The sequence below is a fragment of the Heteronotia binoei genome, chromosome 6 (assembly GCF_032191835.1).
Source record: "Heteronotia binoei isolate CCM8104 ecotype False Entrance Well chromosome 6, APGP_CSIRO_Hbin_v1, whole genome shotgun sequence".
Classification (NCBI taxonomy): Eukaryota; Metazoa; Chordata; class Lepidosauria; order Squamata; family Gekkonidae; genus Heteronotia; species Heteronotia binoei.
Genome location: NC_083228.1, coordinates 11087489 through 11105302, shown reverse-complemented (window position 1 = coordinate 11105302; position 17814 = coordinate 11087489). Strand labels below are relative to the sequence as shown.

Below are 17814 nucleotides of genomic sequence, written 5' to 3'. Positions count from 1 at the left end.
TGGAGGGTCAGATCTTGGTTTCCAAAATACAAAAGAGAACGACGGAAAAGGAAGGAGCAGCCATTAGGGAGGGCTGGCCCACGACCCACTTGCAGAGGCTTTGTGGCCCACTTTTGGGTCCTGACCCACATGTTGCTTGGGGAACTTGGCATCATTCAAGATGGGGCAGGCGGTGAATGACCCTGGGAGTTAACCTCCCGGGCACCTTTTTGGCTCTGCGCTGGAAGGAAAGCGTGGCAGAAGTGAAACTGCTTGTTATCAGGTTCCCCAGAATGTCACAAAAGCGGGTAGGAATTGCAAAACTGCAATCACTAGATGAATTATTATTATTATTATTTTAGAAAGTTTGTGTAAATTGAAGAGCTGGGAAACTGAATAGCAACAAAAAGAATGCCCCTGCTGGATCGATTTGGTTTTGTGTTTTTTTTCTTGAGTTGCTTCTTTTCTACTCCACCTTTCTCCCGAATGGGAAGCCTCAGGCGGCTTACGTTACCTGCCTCTGTGTAGCGACCCTGGACTTCCATGGGGCTAGGGTTGCCAGCCTCCGGGTGGGGCCTGGAGATCTCCCACTTTGACAACTGATCTCCAGCTGGCAGAGATCAGCTCCCTTGGAGACAAAGGCCCCGCCCCTCCCTCTCCCAGATCCACCTCCAAAGTCTCTTGGTCTTTTCCAACACAGGCCTGGTAACAAGGCCGACCCTGCTGAACTTCTGCGATCTAATGAGATTGGGCTAGCCTGGGCCATCCCACCCTTCTTCTAGAAAAGAAAGATTAGAGCCCTGGACTCTGTCTGAGAACTGAGCTGTGTTACCACAACCCGAACCTTCATTTTGAGATATTCAGCGCTGTTGCGTGTTTAATACTTTGGGCGTGGGCGTGGTCAGTGTTCTGTCACTTTAAATGTGATTGTATTCACCTTTTTGCATAAATACACTATTATTCCTATAAGTTTCATTTAATTTTGTAATTCTTTTGAGGCTGGTTTTCGTGGAGGTCTGTGTACCTTTACCCGGCTCCATTTTCTGCGATTCTGTTTGGTTGCTGAATCCCCAGGTGGGGGCAGGGGATCCCCAGGCCAGTTTGGAGGCCCTCCCCCCGCTTCAGGGTCATCAGAAAGCGGGGGAGGGGAGGGAAATGTCTGCTGGAAACTCCATTATCCCCTGTGGAGACCGATTCCCATTGGCTATAACGGTGAATTGATCTATAGGTGTCTGGGTGGGAGTTTTTTTTTTAAGATAGAGGCACCAGACTTGCAGCATAGCATCCTGAGCCGCTCCTCCAAAGACCCTCCACGTTTCCAAAAGATTGGACCAGGGGGTCCAATTCTATGAGCTCCAAAAGAAGATGCCCCTCTCCATTATTTCTAATGGAGGGAAGGCACTTAAAAGGTGTGCGGTCCCTTTAAATGTGATGGCCAGAACTCCCTTTGGAGTTCAATTGCGCTTGTCACAACCTTGCTCCCGGCTCCACCCCCAGTGTCTCCTGGCTCCACCCCCAATGTCTCCTGGCTCCACCCCCAAAGTCCCCAGATATTTCTTGAATTGGACTTGGCAACTCAGAAGCAAGCCTTGATGTATTTATCGGGACTTACTCCTAAGTAAATTGCAACTTGACAGCGTTTGTGGAGGGAAGGTGGCCAGGTACAGCCTGATCTTGTCGGGATCTCAGAAGCCAAGCATGGTCAGTACTTGGTAGGGTTGCCAATCCCCAGGTGGGGGCAGGGGATCCCCCAGTTTGGAGGCCCTCCCCCCACTTCAGGGTCATCAGAAAGCGGGGGGGGGAAGGGTCTGCTGGGCACTCCATTATTCCGTATGGAGACCGATTCCCATAGGGTGTAATGGTGAATTGATCTATGGATATCTGGAGGTCTGGATGTTTTTTTTTTAAAGATAGAAGCACCAAATTTGCAGCATAGCATCTGATGCCTCCCTTCCAAAGACCCTCCAAGTTTCAAAAAGATTGGACCACGGAGTCCCATTCTATGAGCCCCCAAGGAAGGTGCCCCTAGCATTCGTTATTTCTAATGGAGGGAAGGCATTTAAAAGCTGTGTGGTCCCTTTAAATATGATGGCCAGAACTGCCTTTGAAGTTCAATTATGCTTCTCTCACCCTTGTTCCTGGCTCCGCCCCCAAAGTCTCCTGGCTCCACCCCCAATGTCCTCAGATATTTCTTGAATTGGACTTGGCAACCCTACTACTTGGATGGGAGACCCCCCCAGGAGGACTGCAGAGGAAGGCAGTGGTCAACTTGCTTCAGTAGCCTTGAAAGCCCCTTGGCTGAGGTCACCATAAGTCAGTCGTGGCTTGATGGCCTTTATAGTTCTGGGAGGGGCAACAGTGGGAGGGCTTCTGGAGTTCTGGCCCCACTGGTGGACCTCCTGAGGGCACCTGCGTTTTGGCCACCGTGTGACACAGAGCGCTGGTCTGGATGGGCCATCGGCTCAATCCAACATGGCTTCTCTTGTGCTCTCATGTACGTACATAGAGTGTTTGCGGTATCAAAGCGTGCTGATTTCAGCAGAGCAGACTTCGTGTGGGATCAGGCTGTTTGTGCCCCCAAAACCACTGGAACAAATGAGTCACGAGCGATGCAAAGGTCATTGTTTGCGATGACTCACTTCAACTTGGTCGGAGGCCTTCTTTCCACTGAGACCCGACGACTCATCGTAGGCTGATGATGTGTATACAGTAGGCTTATACATTCGTAAGATTACAATAGTCAGCTTATCCCAGTGATCTCCGTAGGTACCAGGGTGGCTGCCAGTTTTCTGGCACCAGCTCGCTTCCTCCCCAAAGCAGAAACACAGTCATGGTGTTCCTCCACCTCCACTTCATTGGAATGGGAAGCTTTTCAGAAGATAAGAACTTAAGAGAAGCCAGGTTGGATCAGGCCAATGGCCCATCCAGTCCAACGCTCTGTGTCACACGGTGGTCAAAAAACCCCAGGTGCCATCAGGAGGTCCATCAGTGGGGCCTGGACACTAGAAGTCCTTCCACTGATGCCCCTCCCAAGCACCAAAATACAGAGCATCACTGCCTCAGACATAAGAGAAGCCATGTGGGATCAGGCCAATGGCCCATCCAGCTCAACACTCTGTGTCACATAAGAGAAGCCATGTTGGATCAGGCCAATGGCCCATCCAGTCCAACACTCTGTGTCACATAAGAGCATAAGAGAAGCCATGTTGGATCAGGCCAATGGCCCATCCAGTCCAACACTCTGTGTCACATAAGAGCATAAGAGAAGCCATGTTGGATCAGGCCAATGGCCCATCCAGTCCAACACTCTGGGTCACACATTGGCCAAAAAACCCAGGTGCCATCAGGAGGTTCATCAGTGGAGCCAGGACACTAGAAGCCCTCCCACTGATGCCCCTCCCAAGCACCAAGCATACAGAGCATCACTTGCCCCAGATAGAGAGTTCCAACAATACACTATGGTTAATAGCCACTGATGGACCTCTGCTCCAGATGTTGATCCAATCCCCTCTTGAAGCTAAGAGAGAGACTTCACCTTTGCATCTACAGGGAACACCCACTGGGAAACGGCTCCTCCCTCGTGGGAGGATACTCAGCTTGGGATCTGCCAATCCTGCTTTGTGATCGGACGTAGTCCAATAGCGGCCATTTTGTTTGGTCTCACACCCCATGGCAACCGTTTTATGATTGGTCCCAGGGCAGCCATTTTGGTATGGCACCCACTGTTTGTTCTCAGAACTGCAGACATGGCCGCAGGCTCCAGAAGGCCCACAGTGAAGCCTACCACGTTGGAGAAAGTTCACAGACATGAGAAACATCACCGCAGAGGCCTACAAAAGCTGCAAGTTCAGATGGAACTGCTGGGCTAGCCCAGCCCAGCCCGCCGAAAATCAAATGGGTTCTTGTGGTGCCATAAAGTCAAACTAGTCGGGGTGTATGTGTTTTCTTTCTAGCATAAGCTTCCTAAACCAGAGTCCACTGTTGCAGGTGCCAGCTTATGGCAGAATGAAATCAATTGGTTAGGCTTTAATTTGTCACGAGACCCTTAAATTTTGCCTCCAGAGGTTGGTCAGTCTCATTTAAAGCAGGGGTCCAGTGAAAGAATAACTGCTTTTAAATTAAGATGGGTGTCACATTCTCCGGGGGCAGGCAGGCAGGAGTCCAAAGCCAGTCCATGGTCAAAGTCCAAGGAGTCAAGCAGGAGCCAAGTCACCAATGCAGAATCGCAAACCGGAATCAGAAGTCAATGTCCAAAAGCCACAAGGTCAGGGTGCCAAGGAAATCAAGCGGGTCAGGATCAGGAAGGAGCGTGGATGCAAGTTGGAGGATATTGTTGCTTCCACAAGGTTACCAGGTCCTGGGTGGGAGCTATACGGGAGTCTCAATCAGCCTGCTCCCTGGGTGGCAATGACTCTGCTAGAACTCAGGGCTGAGAGATCTGAAGCCTCGGCGTACCTCCTGTCTTCGCTCTGAAAGTTCTTTCCGGAGCCTGCTTCGAACTCTTGAGATGGGAGGAGGAGAGCTTGGGGAGATTGATTGTCAACAGCTGACACTGGTGCCTGGAGAGTGATTGATGGGCCAGCTGCTGTTTGTTCAGCTGAGGAACTGGCTGGCAACTCTTCCAGGTCTGTTAACCCTTCCAGCTCCTCATTAGGGCTCATGACACTATCCCCCCCCCCGCAGGACCCCCCCCCACACACACACAGACGGGCCAGGCCAGTCAGGGTAGGCTGTGTGGAACTGCTGCATGAGGTCAGGGGCGTGTAGGTTGTCCGCGGGTTCCTGTCATATAACACAGTTTCAATCCACTTCAGTGACCAACTGGGTTCTTGTGGTGCACTTGCATGCAGATCAAGACTGGGTTCTTGTGCTGCACTTGCATGCAGATCAAGACATTTCACACAGCCGCCCTGAGCCTGCCCTGGCGGGGAGGGCGGGATATAAATAAAAAGTATCATTATTATTATTATTATTAAATTCCAGTTCAAAATGGTCCCTGAAGTGGATTGAAACTGCATTATTTAGTGTGTGTAGAAGCACCCTTAGTTTGCTCTGGGACCATTTTTCCTAAGACAAAAAGGTGTGAGCAAGAGGCTTAAAAACTGTGAGCCAGCTTGCCCAAATTCAGTTTTCAGGGAACACTGCTCATAAGTCTACCACAAATTTTGTTAGTCTTTGCAATTGGACTCTTGTTTTTTTCTTGTTTCGTGCGGTAAAATGTATAGCACAGGTTTCCTGTCATGTTCAGGACAGGAATTTCACAGATCCCAAGTTGCTAGACCTCAACACAGAGATATAGTCGCTGGATTTTTGTTTCACCTGCCAACCAATAGAAAATTGTCTCCGGTTGCTTTTCCCATGGCTTCCACTAGAGGTCAGAAGAGAGCTGCTGATTAGACTGTGCAATTTAAACCTCGAGTGCACTTTTCTCAAAAATGGATTTTCCGATTTCTTCCCTTATTCACATGGCCTTTTATTTGAAGTACAAACAGATCATGGAAACTAAATAGATCTGGGTTCAAAGAGGATAGAGCTTTTATGTAGCACATAAAGGTTACTGCAGGACCAGGGAGAGGGGGGCGGAATTGTTCAGCAAGTCAATGTCCATTTACAAGCAACCAAAAGAAAAGCACAAACACAAATATCCTCCTTCCATACATCTCTGAAACATGCCTAAAGGTGGAAGTAAGGTAAACTTCAGGTTCTGAAAATAATTAGAATCATAGAGTTGGAAGGGACCTCAAGGATCATCTAGTCCAACCCCTGCACAATGCAGGAAACTCACAAACGCCTCCCCCTAGATTCACAGGATCCTCATTGCTGTCAGGTGGCCATCTAGCCTCTGTTTAAAAACCTCCAAGGAAGGAGAGCCCACCACCTCCCGAGGAAGCCTGTTCCGCTGAGGAACTGCTCTAACGGTCTAACGCCCCTATTACTGTATGGCTTTCGTTTTAAACCCGCCTTCAAAACATTACAAGGTTCCGTTCTTCCTTTTATTCCTACTCAGCCCTCCCCAATGGATTTTCTAGGCGATTCTAGCCATTTCTGTCGCCAGCAGGGGTCGTTTTTGTAGAAAAATAGGTGCTGGCGCTCATTAGCGCAACGCATTAGCATATGCCACATACCCCTGACATCACTGGAAAGTGTACTAAATTATATCAGCTCAGCATCTACCTTAAAAGGCTTCTTGAATGATCATTGTCCTAATCAAACCTTACTCCCATCAAACTTTTTAAATTACTTTCTTCTGTGTGGCCACAGTGGCATGAGGAAGAATTCCATCTGCCTGCTTTATATGTTTTGGGCGTTTCCCCATTTTTTTGTGGGGGGAAATATGAGGAAGTTTGACAAATCTTAGCCTTCAGCAAAATTCTCATGGGGTTTGAACAATGGAGCCCAGAAGCAAGTATTTTTTTTTGGAGGGGGGGGTAAGAAAGAAAGAACACAATGAAGTTTATTTATTGTGAGCTCCTGCCCAAAATGAGGTCTGATTACCAGAAGGTTCCGCAGCCATTGTTCACTAATTTTAATGTGACAAGAATTAGGGTTGCCAGCCTCCAGGTGGGATTTGGACGCTTCCCAGAATTACAGCTGTTCTCCAGCAGAGTACAGGAAATGGCGTTATACACTGCTGAGGTGCCTTCTTTCACTCGGCTCCCTCTCCCGGAATTTGTTGGCGTTTCCCCAACCTGAAGTTGGCAACCCAATGTCAGTGGTCTCGGGAAAAGGCAGCTGGAAAAGAGGCCAGGTACTCACCACCCCACCCCCATAACACACATAAGGGTAAAAATGTTTGGGACCGCAAGGATTAAGTATCCCATTTTTGCCTCCCCCCCCCTCCCCGAATCTGTAGCTCAATGGTTGAAAAGCACACTAGTGACATAGCACAGGGATGGCCAAACTTGCTTAACTTAAGAGCCGCGTAGAATAAATGTCAGCTGTTTGAGAGCTGCAAGACATGAACGTCAGTTGTTGGAGGGAGGGAGGGAAGGAAGGAAGGGAAATGGAGGGAGAGGTGGAAAGAAAGCAACTTTAAATGCATCCTCCAAGCTGCTGGCTGGTTTGCCTTGGAGAAGTGACTTAAAGGAACAAGTGCCTTTTTCCAAGCTGGCTGATGGGGTGGGGGTGGTGGGGGCTTCGGGAGCCATATAATGTGTGTGAAAGAGCGACATGTGAACATATGAAGCTGCCTTCTACTGAATCAGACCCTGGGTCCATCAAAGTCAGTATTGTCTACTCAGACAGGCAGCGGCTCTCCAGGGTCTCAAGTGGAGGTCTTTCATGCCTATTTGCCTGGATCCTTTTTAGTTGGAGATGCCAGGGATTGAACCTGGGACCTTCTGCTTACCAAGCAGATGCTCTACCACTGAGCCACTGTCCTCCCAAGCCACAGTTTGGCCGCCCCAGACATAATACATAAAACATTTGGAGGTGGCCAGGAGAGGTCGCTGTTGCCACATCTGACTACTTGCTGCTCACGTTTCAGTTCAGGCCCCGGAATCCCGCAGAACCTTTCACAACGCCCAGATTCCCAATTTCAGTTCTTCTGATCAATTCTCCATGTAAGATCCCATTGCCCTCCCCCTCGGTCTCTGCTAACACCTGAAAGTCTCCAGTCGTTAATGCCCCCTCCTGTGACATGCAGCATCTGAAGGGGATTTTAGTTCCATGGCCAGGGCAACTAGGCAGTTGCCTAGGGCGCCAGGAAGGGGGGCGCCAAATTGGGCTCCCCCCTGCCCAAGACAATTGCCTGTTTGTCTCCTCCCCCCCCCCACCGCCGCCACCACCAACAATGCCCGCCCCTTCCCTTCCCCAGCACACCCCCACCCCCGGCGTGATCCGAGGAGCAACGAGGCTAGGCCCTACCCGCTTCGCAAGGGCTCAGACTCCTTCTGAGTTGTTTGGAGAGCACGCTGGGAAAATTTCGTTCCTCCCTCACTTCCGGTTCTGAAGCAGGTAGGACCGAGCCTCATCGTGGCGCTCCTCTGAGTGGGCGGAGGGGCGGGGAGAGCGGGCAGATAGCCTGCCTGGGGCGCCACGTGCCCTAGGGCCAGCGCTGTCCGTGGCAGACCCCTTTGCGGCTCACAAAAGCTGCCAAACCAGCCCACTAGAGTCGCCGCCGACCGCCACGTGATGATGATGATGATGATGATGATGATGATGATGATGATGATGATGATGATGATGATATTGGATTTATATCCCGCCCTCCACTCCGAAGAGTCTCAGAGCGGCTCACAATCTCCTTTACCTTCCTCCCCCACAACAGACACCCTGTGAGGTAGGTGGGGCTGGAGAGGGCTCTCACAGCAGCTGCCCTTTCAAGGACAACCTCTGCCAGAGCTATGGCTGACCCAAGGCCATTCCAGCAGGTGCAAGTGGAGGAGTGGGGAATCAAACCCGGTTCTCCCAGATAAGAGTCCTCACACTTAACCACTACACCAAACTGGCTCTCCCTGGGGTCTGGAGATCTCCCAGGATTGCAGCCGATCCCCAGACGACAGAAGTCAGTTCCTCTACAGAAAAGGGCAGGTCTGGAATGTGTACTCTATAGCAGGGGTCCCCAGCCGGTACCGGTCTGCGATCTGCTAGCAACCGGACCACGGAGCGAGGCCGAGGTGCCGCGCCACCTCCACCCACCTGGGATCCAGGCGGACGAAAGAGGCAGTGTGGCTTCACTCTCTCATTCGTCCGCCAGAGTCCTGGGCCAGCGGAAGGGGCAGGAGGGCTGCGACCTTAGCCTACCCCTCATTTATAGATCCCCACACCGCTCCCTGGAAAAAGTCTTCCAAGAAACTGGTCCCTGGTGCCAAAAAGGTCAGGAGCCTCTGCTCTATAGCATCACACACACCCGAGCCCCCTCATCACTCCTACAAACTTTCCAAGGTGTTCCCCTGAATCTCCAGAAATTCCCCAAGAGAGAGTTGGCAGCCCCTCGAGCACATGTGGCTCATTCACGCATATGGTGTGGCTCTTGAAGCCCCCACCGCCCTGTCAGCTGGCTTGGATCAAACGTTCTTCTCTTTAAAATCACTTCAGAACATAAAAGAAGCCATACTGGATCAGCCCAATGGCCCATCCAGTCCAATACTCTTGTGTCACACAGTGGCCAAAAAAACCAGGCACCATTAGGAGGTCCATCAGCAGGGCCAGGACACTAGAAGCCCTCACACTGTTGCCCCCCACAAGCACCAAGGATACAGAACATCACTGCCCCAGACATAAGACGATAAGAGAAGCCATGTTGGATCACACCAATGGCCCATCCAGTCCAACACTCTGTGTCACACAGTGGCCAAAGAAACCAGGCACCATCAGGAGGCCCACTAGTGGGGCCAGTGCACTAGAAGCCTTCCCACTGTCCCTCTCCCCCTAAACACCAAAAATACAGAGCATCACTGCTCCATACATATGAAAAGAGAAGCCACGATGGATCAGACCAGTGGCCCATCCAGTCCAACACCCTTGTGTCACACAGTGGCCAAAAAACCAAGCGCCATCAGGAGGTCCACCAGTGGGGCCGGGACACTAGAAGCCCTCACACTGTTGCCCCCCCCCCCAAGCACCAAGGACACAGAGCATCACTTGCCCCAGACAGAGTTCTATCAATACACTGTGGCAAATAGCATATGAAGTGAAGTCTCCATAGAGGCCACTGATGGACCTCTGCTTCATGTTTATCCAATCCCCTCTCGAAGCTGTCTATGTGGGCAGCCGTCACCACCTCATGTGGCAGCGCGTTCCAACCAAAGCAAGCCGGCAGCTTGGAAAATGCATTTAAAGTTTCTTTGTTTACACCTCTCCCTCCCTCCGTCTTGTGGCTCTCACATAACTGATGTTCACCTCTTTCTGCTCTCAAACATCTGGTGTTAGTTTTATATGGCTCTTACATTTAGCGAGTTTGGCCAGTCCTGCCGTAGAGGCTACCCACAAACAAGGCAAGAGACTACAGGAAGAAAGTATTACTTTGGAAACTAATCCGAGAAAGAAATACACAAACATCACCCTGATGATGAAGCATTCTCAAGAAGGGATGTAATGTTGAGAGGAGCTGAGCAACAGTTAAGGGAGAGGAGAAGGAAAAGAATAGACACACTAACAAATCCTGGAGAGATGCAGGGGGGAGCGAGTTCTCAAAATGGCTTCCCTCCCTTGGTGATTCTTCACAGGACACTGGTTTACAATTTCTTTGGCACTTAAACCAGCCCATCCAGAACCAGTTATTCTGGAGCAGGGTTTCCTCTGAGTTAGTGTCACCTAGCTCAGTTTTTTAATATAAGAACATAAGAGAAGCCATGTTGGATTAGGCCAATGGCCCATCCAGTCCAACACTCTGTGTCACACAGTGGCCAATATATGTGTGTGTGTATACATATATACACTGTGGCTAATAGCCACTGATGGACCTCTGCTCCATATTGTTATCCAATCCCCTCTTAAAGCTGGCTATGCTTGTAGCCGCCACCACCTCCTGTGGCAGTGAATTCCACCTGTTAATCACCCTTTGGGTGAAGAAGTACTTCCTTTTGTCCGTTTTAACCTGACTGCTCAGCGATTTCATTGAATGCCCACGAGTTCTCGTATTGTGAGAAAGGGAGAAAAGGACTTCTTTCTCTACTTTCTCCATCCCATGCTTAATATCCGGCTCACCTGTCTTTGCTCAGGAAAAATGGCCCCAGAGCATGCTGATTTATGCAGTTCACAGCTCTTGTCAGTCGCTCACAAAGTAGAATTTTCGCTCACTCCACGGTTTAGAGGGAGTATTGATCTTGAGTAAGTCGATTTCGAAGGAGAGCTCTGACAACCCGATTTTTAAGAACAGTTGATGCTGAGAAGTCAGTCATATTTGCGGTGTAAATGTGCCACCTAATTGGCAAAGTTCCCCGCTGAAGCGACCACCTTCTCAGTCCTGGGCCATGAGAGGATGAGTTGGTGTCTCCATAAGCTCACCGTCTCTTTGTTCCTTTATCACAGTTTTAAGTGAGAGAAACCATTTCCTGTAGCTTAACTTCTATGCTTCCTAATGGACATATCCTGATTTGCTCCTCAGCAAAGACAAATGGCGATACCTCACAAAGAGAGACTGTGATGTCATGCTGTTAAGTTCATAAGTGAACAAAGGGTGGGGGGAGAATGACCCGGCCTTATGAGAAGCCATGACAGGAAGGCACATGTCTCCTAAGGGACACATCCTTATTGGCTCCTCTCAACCAGGGGGGATGACCCCACCTCATGAGAAACCATGACATGGATGAAGTAACTTGTCTCCTTAGGAAAACATCCTGATGGAAGGAAGCCTGACCCCACCTCATAATGAGAAACTGTGACATGGATGAAGTCATGTGTCTCTTAAGGGACACATCCAGATGGGCTCCTCTCAACCAGGAGGGATGACCTGCCTCATAATGAGGAACTGTGACATGGATGAAGTCATGTGTCTCTTAAGGGACACATCCCGAGGGCTCCTCTCAACCAGGAGAAATGACCCTGCCTCATAATGAGAAACTGTGACATGAAGCCATGCATCTCCTCAGGGACACATCCTAATGGGCTCCTCTAATCACGAGAGATGACCCCGCCTCATAATCAGAAACATGGATGAAGTCGCATGTCTCCTCAGGGACACATCCTGATGGGCTTCTCTCAACCAGGAGGAATGACCTGGCCTCATGAGAAACCATGACATGGATGAAGGCATGTCTCTCCTCAGGGACATATCCTGATGGACTCCTCTGACCCTGCCTCATAATGAGAAACTGTGGCAGCATCACCTTGAAGCAGGAGTAGGATACCAGAGCCTTGTAAGTAAGCAAAGTGAGGGGGGAGGGGAACATGTGTGCCTGTTGGGTCTTTATGGAGAGACTTTTATAACCACCACATGAAGGAGTGTCTCTGTTGAGGCATCTTCGTGAGTTGCCAAGAGAGAAGGTGCTGGATGGTACAGGTGATAGAGGACACAGTGACCTTCTATTGAGTTGGGACACTTCAGCGAGTGATGGGAATAACTGGAGGGGTTCACTACAGAGTGACTGTCACTACAGTGACACCCAGCCCCCTGCTGGGGGACCCTGGACCCATATGATGCTAATCTTTGATGCCACCCTGACCTATCCAACCCAACTCCATATGTTCCTTGGGGTATAAAAAACAGCTTTCACAAGTAAGATATGAAGTTCTTGCTTCAAAATAGATTTGTAATGAGATGGGCGGCAGCCAATCTCTCCCTGAGCCAGAATGCTCACCTGCATTACAAAGTCCTCTGCTTGATCAACCGCATGATAATCAGCGTTCCCTCTAAGCTGAGTTAACGTGAGCTAGCTCATAGATCTTTAGCCTCCAGCTCACACATTTTTGCCTTAGCTCAGGACGGACGACCCCCGAGCACGCTAATTCATGCAGCAGCTCACAACTATAAGGCCAGTAGCTCACAAAATAGAATTGCAGAGAAGACTCTGCAATTTAGAGGGAACACTGATGATAATCTGAACAAAAATGCTTTATAGATTATAACAGGGGAGGGAGGAATCAGTGTGGGGGCAGTGAAGGAAAAAATATCAGTTTAGCCTTTAACAATTTCAGTTTTTATTAGTTCCCCACCAGGCTTTCATCTGACAGATATCAAGACATCCCCCGATGGTTTTGCTCTAACTGGAAAGCATCCGGACTAGGTCCGAAGGTTTTGGATCCAAGCCTTTCATTGATCCAGTCAAAAACAACCACCGAAAGGACCCCTGGATATCTTGAGCCAGCGGTACAAAACGCAGCCATTCTGGTGGGATTTCAGCTGCCAGAAGGAATTTCAGCTTGCGCTTCCAACACAGCCATTGCAGATTCCGCAATTAGGAGGGCGGGATATATATTTTAACGCTCAGAAGATTGCGGTTTTATCTTCTTAACGGCATCCAGGACAGCGGCCAGGCTTACTTTGTCTCCAAACTCCTTCTCGCGATGCTCCAAGAGAACACCCTAAAACAGGACGGAGGAAAAGGTGGATCAGGAAAGCGGCTGTCACCAAGTGAGGGGGTTTTTTCGCTTCTTCCCCAAGCTAACCAAGTCAGTGCCTGTAAAGAAACTGATGCCACGGGGGGCAGAGTCTATCCTCCTCTTCAGTTTCTAATCCTCACTGTTCTAAATGATCTGAAAAGATTCTTAGGGCCAAACTAGATGGTAACGACATTACAAGGCAGGGCTTTTTTTCTTTTTGGCAAAACTCCTTTGCATATTAGGCCACACCCCTCTGATGTTGTAGCCAATCCTCCTGGAGCTTCCGGTAGACCCTGTAAGCTCCAGGAGGACTGGCTACATCATGGGTGTGTGTGGCCAGTGGAGGATTGGGTCTAAAAATATTGGCTGCAAGGAAACAAAAGGGGCCCGCCCACAACCATAAGGCTACCATTTAATTTTTATAAGAAATAAACAACATTTTCAAAAAAATACATAAGTGGAAAAAAGGTACAATTAAAACTTTTGAGGGATAAATGTATATATCTTTAGTAATCCCAGTGTACGTATATTGTACATCTTACTGGCAGTATGCAGTAGATATTAAATGGAAATCCAGATTGCATTTTCTCCAGGGGAGCTGATCTCTGCCAGCTGGAGATCAGTTGCAAAAGCGGGAGATCCCCAGGCCCCGCCTGGAGGCTGGCAACCCTAAATACAATGTCAATCTTAGCTGCATTACAGTAATATTGGAACTTGTATTATATTGTCAAGCTACTAAAAAGACATTGACACTTTTAACGTATTGTCTAATGTTTAAGGGGGCCCACGTGCCGTCGACAAGCTGACGCCCTGGCCAGTTCCCCACTGTGTGTGGCCTAATATGCAAAGGAGTTCCTGCTCCAAAGAAAGCCCTGAGAGTTGTTAATGTGTCAAACTAGGATCTGGGAAACCCCGGTTCGAATCCCCACAGAAGCTCGCCGGGTGAGCTTGGACCAATCGCACCCTCTCGGGCGTAACCTACCTCGCAGGGTTGTTGTGAAGCTCAAATGGAGGAGAGAAGAATTACGTGAGCCGCTTTGGGCTCCTATCGGGGGGGGGGGAGAAAAAAAGATGAGACGTGAAGTAAAGAAACAAACCCAGCCGTGGGGTTGACCCAGGAAGCCCGGCTAACGCTCTGCTCGCTTAGAACTGCCTGATTGAATGCCGCAAAGAACGCAGACTCAGAGAAGGGAGTCTTGCTTACAAGCTCCGAAAAATCAGGGAGACCCCTGCTCTCTCCGATACCTGCTTCCCAGGCCCGATCACGAAAACACCACCCAGGATGACGCCTTCTCCTTCGATGTTGCCGCTGAAGCCGCTCCACCAAGCACGGAAGAAGTTCTTCCAGACGCTCCACCGGACGATGCCCAGAAAGAGCATCTTCCTCTTGCGAGGCCCGTAGAATCGTTTCTGGAGATAGGAATCGGAAATACTTAAAAGTGGGCGGGGTGGGTGGGGAAAGAAAGGAGGATCTCTTTCCAGGCTGTGCCCAGAGCTTCCTGAGGGAAAGGAGGCTCTGAAGGGAGCCAGGGAAGTCATGTGTGTTCCTGGGAGACAAAACCAAGAGCTCAAACTCCTTTTAAGCATTGCATGGCTGATATGAAACATGGATGTATATTCCATGCAATTTGTGTTCAGTCCCTCAAGTATGCAGCTTAGAGCACACGTGCGCCGGAGGAGGCGATTTGGGGAAACAGGGTCTTACCGGTGTACCGTCATGCAAGACTTCCATTCAAGGGACTTTGGACTCTTTTGGATTATGGATTGGGCATTGGAAGCTCCACAGCGCCATCAGAATGTTATAATTTGGTGTCCTCAAGAGTCTAATGGAAATGGAGCGGACGCTCTTCCTGAGCTGCTTAAAGTGCTTTTGAATGAGTCAGCATGTGCAACTGGGACCCTGTTCACCCAGCGCATTGAGTCCGTGTTAAACTGACCCAGTTCTGTTTCGAATATCTTTGTCCCGGATATTATCGATCAGACTGCCATACGGCAATTCAAATCACTCTGCGGTGAAACCATCTTCTGCCATCCGCATGACGGCACCATGTAGTTCTTTTTTTCCCCTCCACTATTATGCACATGCACACATGTTATGCGCATGTGCACATTATGCGTATCGGTTAAAACATTATGTGGTTATGCACACATTGCTAAGTAGTAAAAAAAATGTCGACCGTAAACCGGATGTCTGAGGCTCCTTTTGCTCTGAGACAGCCTTCAGACATCCGGAAGTTGGTTAATATCGCAGCAGAACTATCCAGACGGAGAAAACTATGAGGTGAAACCGGAGAACTCAAAAAACACCACAAAGGAGCAAGAGACAAAATAATCCGGTTCCAGGAAGGATGGGGGGGGGGGCTACCATGAGTTAATACCGGGAGGCAGATGTTGCCGCCTGATCAGCTACTTTAAATCCAGAAGGAAACAGCAGCAACATCTGATTATACTGTGCGTCTGAACAGGGCCTAAATGTGTCTATGAATTTGTACAAGTTTTTTCTACAAGTTTGTGCATAATCGTCTCTGGTTTTTTTTCCCGATTTGTCCCTGGGAGATGACATCAGGCAGGGGTGGCAGCAAAGGCGATTGAAGCTGCCGCTCTGCAAAACAGCGCTCCGCATGCCTGCCTGCGCACACTGCAATTCCACAGGAAGGCAGGGAAAATATACAGCACGTGGCATTGGGCACCAAATCCCATTTCCGGAGAATCCGAGCTTTCGTGCAAAGATTAAAAGCCAAAGGTGTAAGCTTCAGGCTCGGGTTTTCTCTGGAGATACTCAGCTCCAAAGCCCATGCACACAAATCCAGCTGTTAAGAAGAAGACTGCAGATTTATACCCCGCCCTTCTCTCTGAATCAGAGACTCAGAGCAGCTTACAGTCTCCTATATCTCCTTCCCTCACAACAGACACCCTGTAAGAGGTGGGTGGGGCTGAGAGGGCTCTCACCACAGCTGCCCTTTCAAGGACAACTCCTGCCATAGCTATGGCTGACCCAAGGCCATTCCAGCAGGGGCAAGTGGAGGAGTGGGGAATCAAACCCGGTTTTCCCAGATAAAAGTCCGCACACTTAACCACTACAGCAAACTGGCTCTCAAGATGACTCAACTATGCTATGCTGGTCTCAGCAGAATGAAGGTCAGTTATCTCTTCCTTGCACCCTGCCCCCCCACACAGAAAGAGTAATCATCTATCTCACTTTCTGTGAAAAAATCAAGGAAGAGATAGATTACCCTTTTTCCTTTTCAGCCTGGTTCAGATCATCACCTATTATTTCATCCTGCTTCAGTGTAGCACCTCAAGAGGGAATCAGCTAGTACTGTAAGTAGGATCCTATGTAATTTTGCATTGTTTAACGTGTCCTGTTAACACTTATATGCTTTGGTCATTTTTCAGTTTCTGGTTGGTTCAACAACCCTAATCCTATTGCATTGTTCATTAAATCCCCATCCTGCCGATGGGATAGACTCACTTTGTAATCCGCCTCAAGTCCCAGTGAGAAAGGCGGACTATAAGAAATGCAAATGAATAAACATAGTCTGTCTGATGTAGGGTTGCCAATCTCCAGTTGGGGACCCCCAGTCTGGAGACCCTCCCCCCGTTTCAGGGTTATGAGAAAGTGTGGGGGGGTGTCCACTGGGCACTCCATTATACCCTATGGAGTGCCTACAGCAAGGGTCCCCAACCCCTGGGCCGTGGACCAGTACCGGCCCATGGCCTGTTAGCAACCGGGCCATGAGTTGTATAATTATTTCATTATATATTACAATGGAAGAGGAGGAAGAGGAAGACGACGACGACAGTGGATTTTTATCCTGCCCTCCACTCTGAAATTCAGAGCAGCTTATAATCTCCTTTATCTTCCTCCCCCACAACAGACACTCTGTGAGGTAGGTGGGGCTGAGAGAGCTCTCTCAGAAGCTGCCCTTTCAAAGACAGCTCTGCAAGAGCTATGGCTGACCCACAGCCATTCCACCAGGTGCAAGGGAGGAGGAGTGGGGAATTGAACCCGGTTCTCCCAGATAAGAGTTCGCGCACTTAACCACTACGGCAAACTAATAAATAAAGTGCACAATTGTATCATCCCAAAACCATACCCCCCTCTCCCCCCCGCCCCGTCCATGGAAAAATTGTCTTCCCCGAAACCAGTCCCTGGTGCCAAGTGTTGGGGCCTACAGGGTATAATGGAGAATTGATCCACTGGTATCTGGGGAGCTCTGGGGAGGCTGTTTTTTGAGGCAGAGGCACCAAATTTTCAACATAGCATCTGGTGACTCTCCTAAAAAAACCTCCCAAGTTTCAACAAGATTGGACCAATGCTATGAGCCTCAAAAGAAGGTGCCCCCGTCCTCTTATTATTTCCAAATGGAGGGAAGGCCTTTAAAAGGTGTATGGTCCCTTTAAATGTGATGGCCAGAACTCTCTTCGGAGTTCAGTCATGCTTGTCACACCCTTGCTCCTGGCTCCACCCCCAATGTCTCCTGGCTCCACCCCCAATGTCTTCTGGCTCCACCCCCAAAGTCCCCAGATATTTCTCAAATTGGACTTGGCAACCCTAGTCTGATGCCAAAGATGTACTTGAATGGACGGTGTGGAAAAGAGCAAGAATTTAGTTGCACCTTAAAGACTAACAAAATTTGTGGCAGGGGAGGGGCTTTCAGGAGTCGTGGCTCACTTCTTCAGGATGAGCGGATGTGCACAGCATCTGCAGAAATCTCAGAAGGCAAAGGAGGGCCAAGTCAGACAATCGGAATTCGGAAAGTAACTTCCATTTGTATCATTAATAAAAGTCCCCGGATCCAGCTGTTTCCCCCAGTGAGGTTTTCTGTTATTTGAGGAGAGGGGATTTTG

The 17814-nt window shown here is 49.4% G+C and overlaps 1 protein-coding gene across 4 annotated transcripts in view; it reads right to left on the bottom strand.

Annotated features, from left to right (window-relative positions):
• Window positions 1-12537: 12537 nt before the first annotated feature.
• PRXL2A (peroxiredoxin like 2A) overlaps window positions 12538-17814 on the bottom strand; it is a 46490-nt gene continuing 41213 nt past the window's right edge. For all 4 annotated transcript variants that reach the window (XM_060241024.1, XM_060241022.1, XM_060241021.1 and 1 more), the window contains exons 5-6: window positions 14209-14373; window positions 12538-12945 (exon numbers count right to left, since the gene is read on the bottom strand). In XM_060241024.1, the coding sequence (XP_060097007.1) occupies window positions 12841-12945; window positions 14209-14373 (270 nt within the window). In that variant the 3' untranslated portion in view covers window positions 12538-12840. The remainder of the gene's footprint in view (window positions 12946-14208; window positions 14374-17814) is intronic.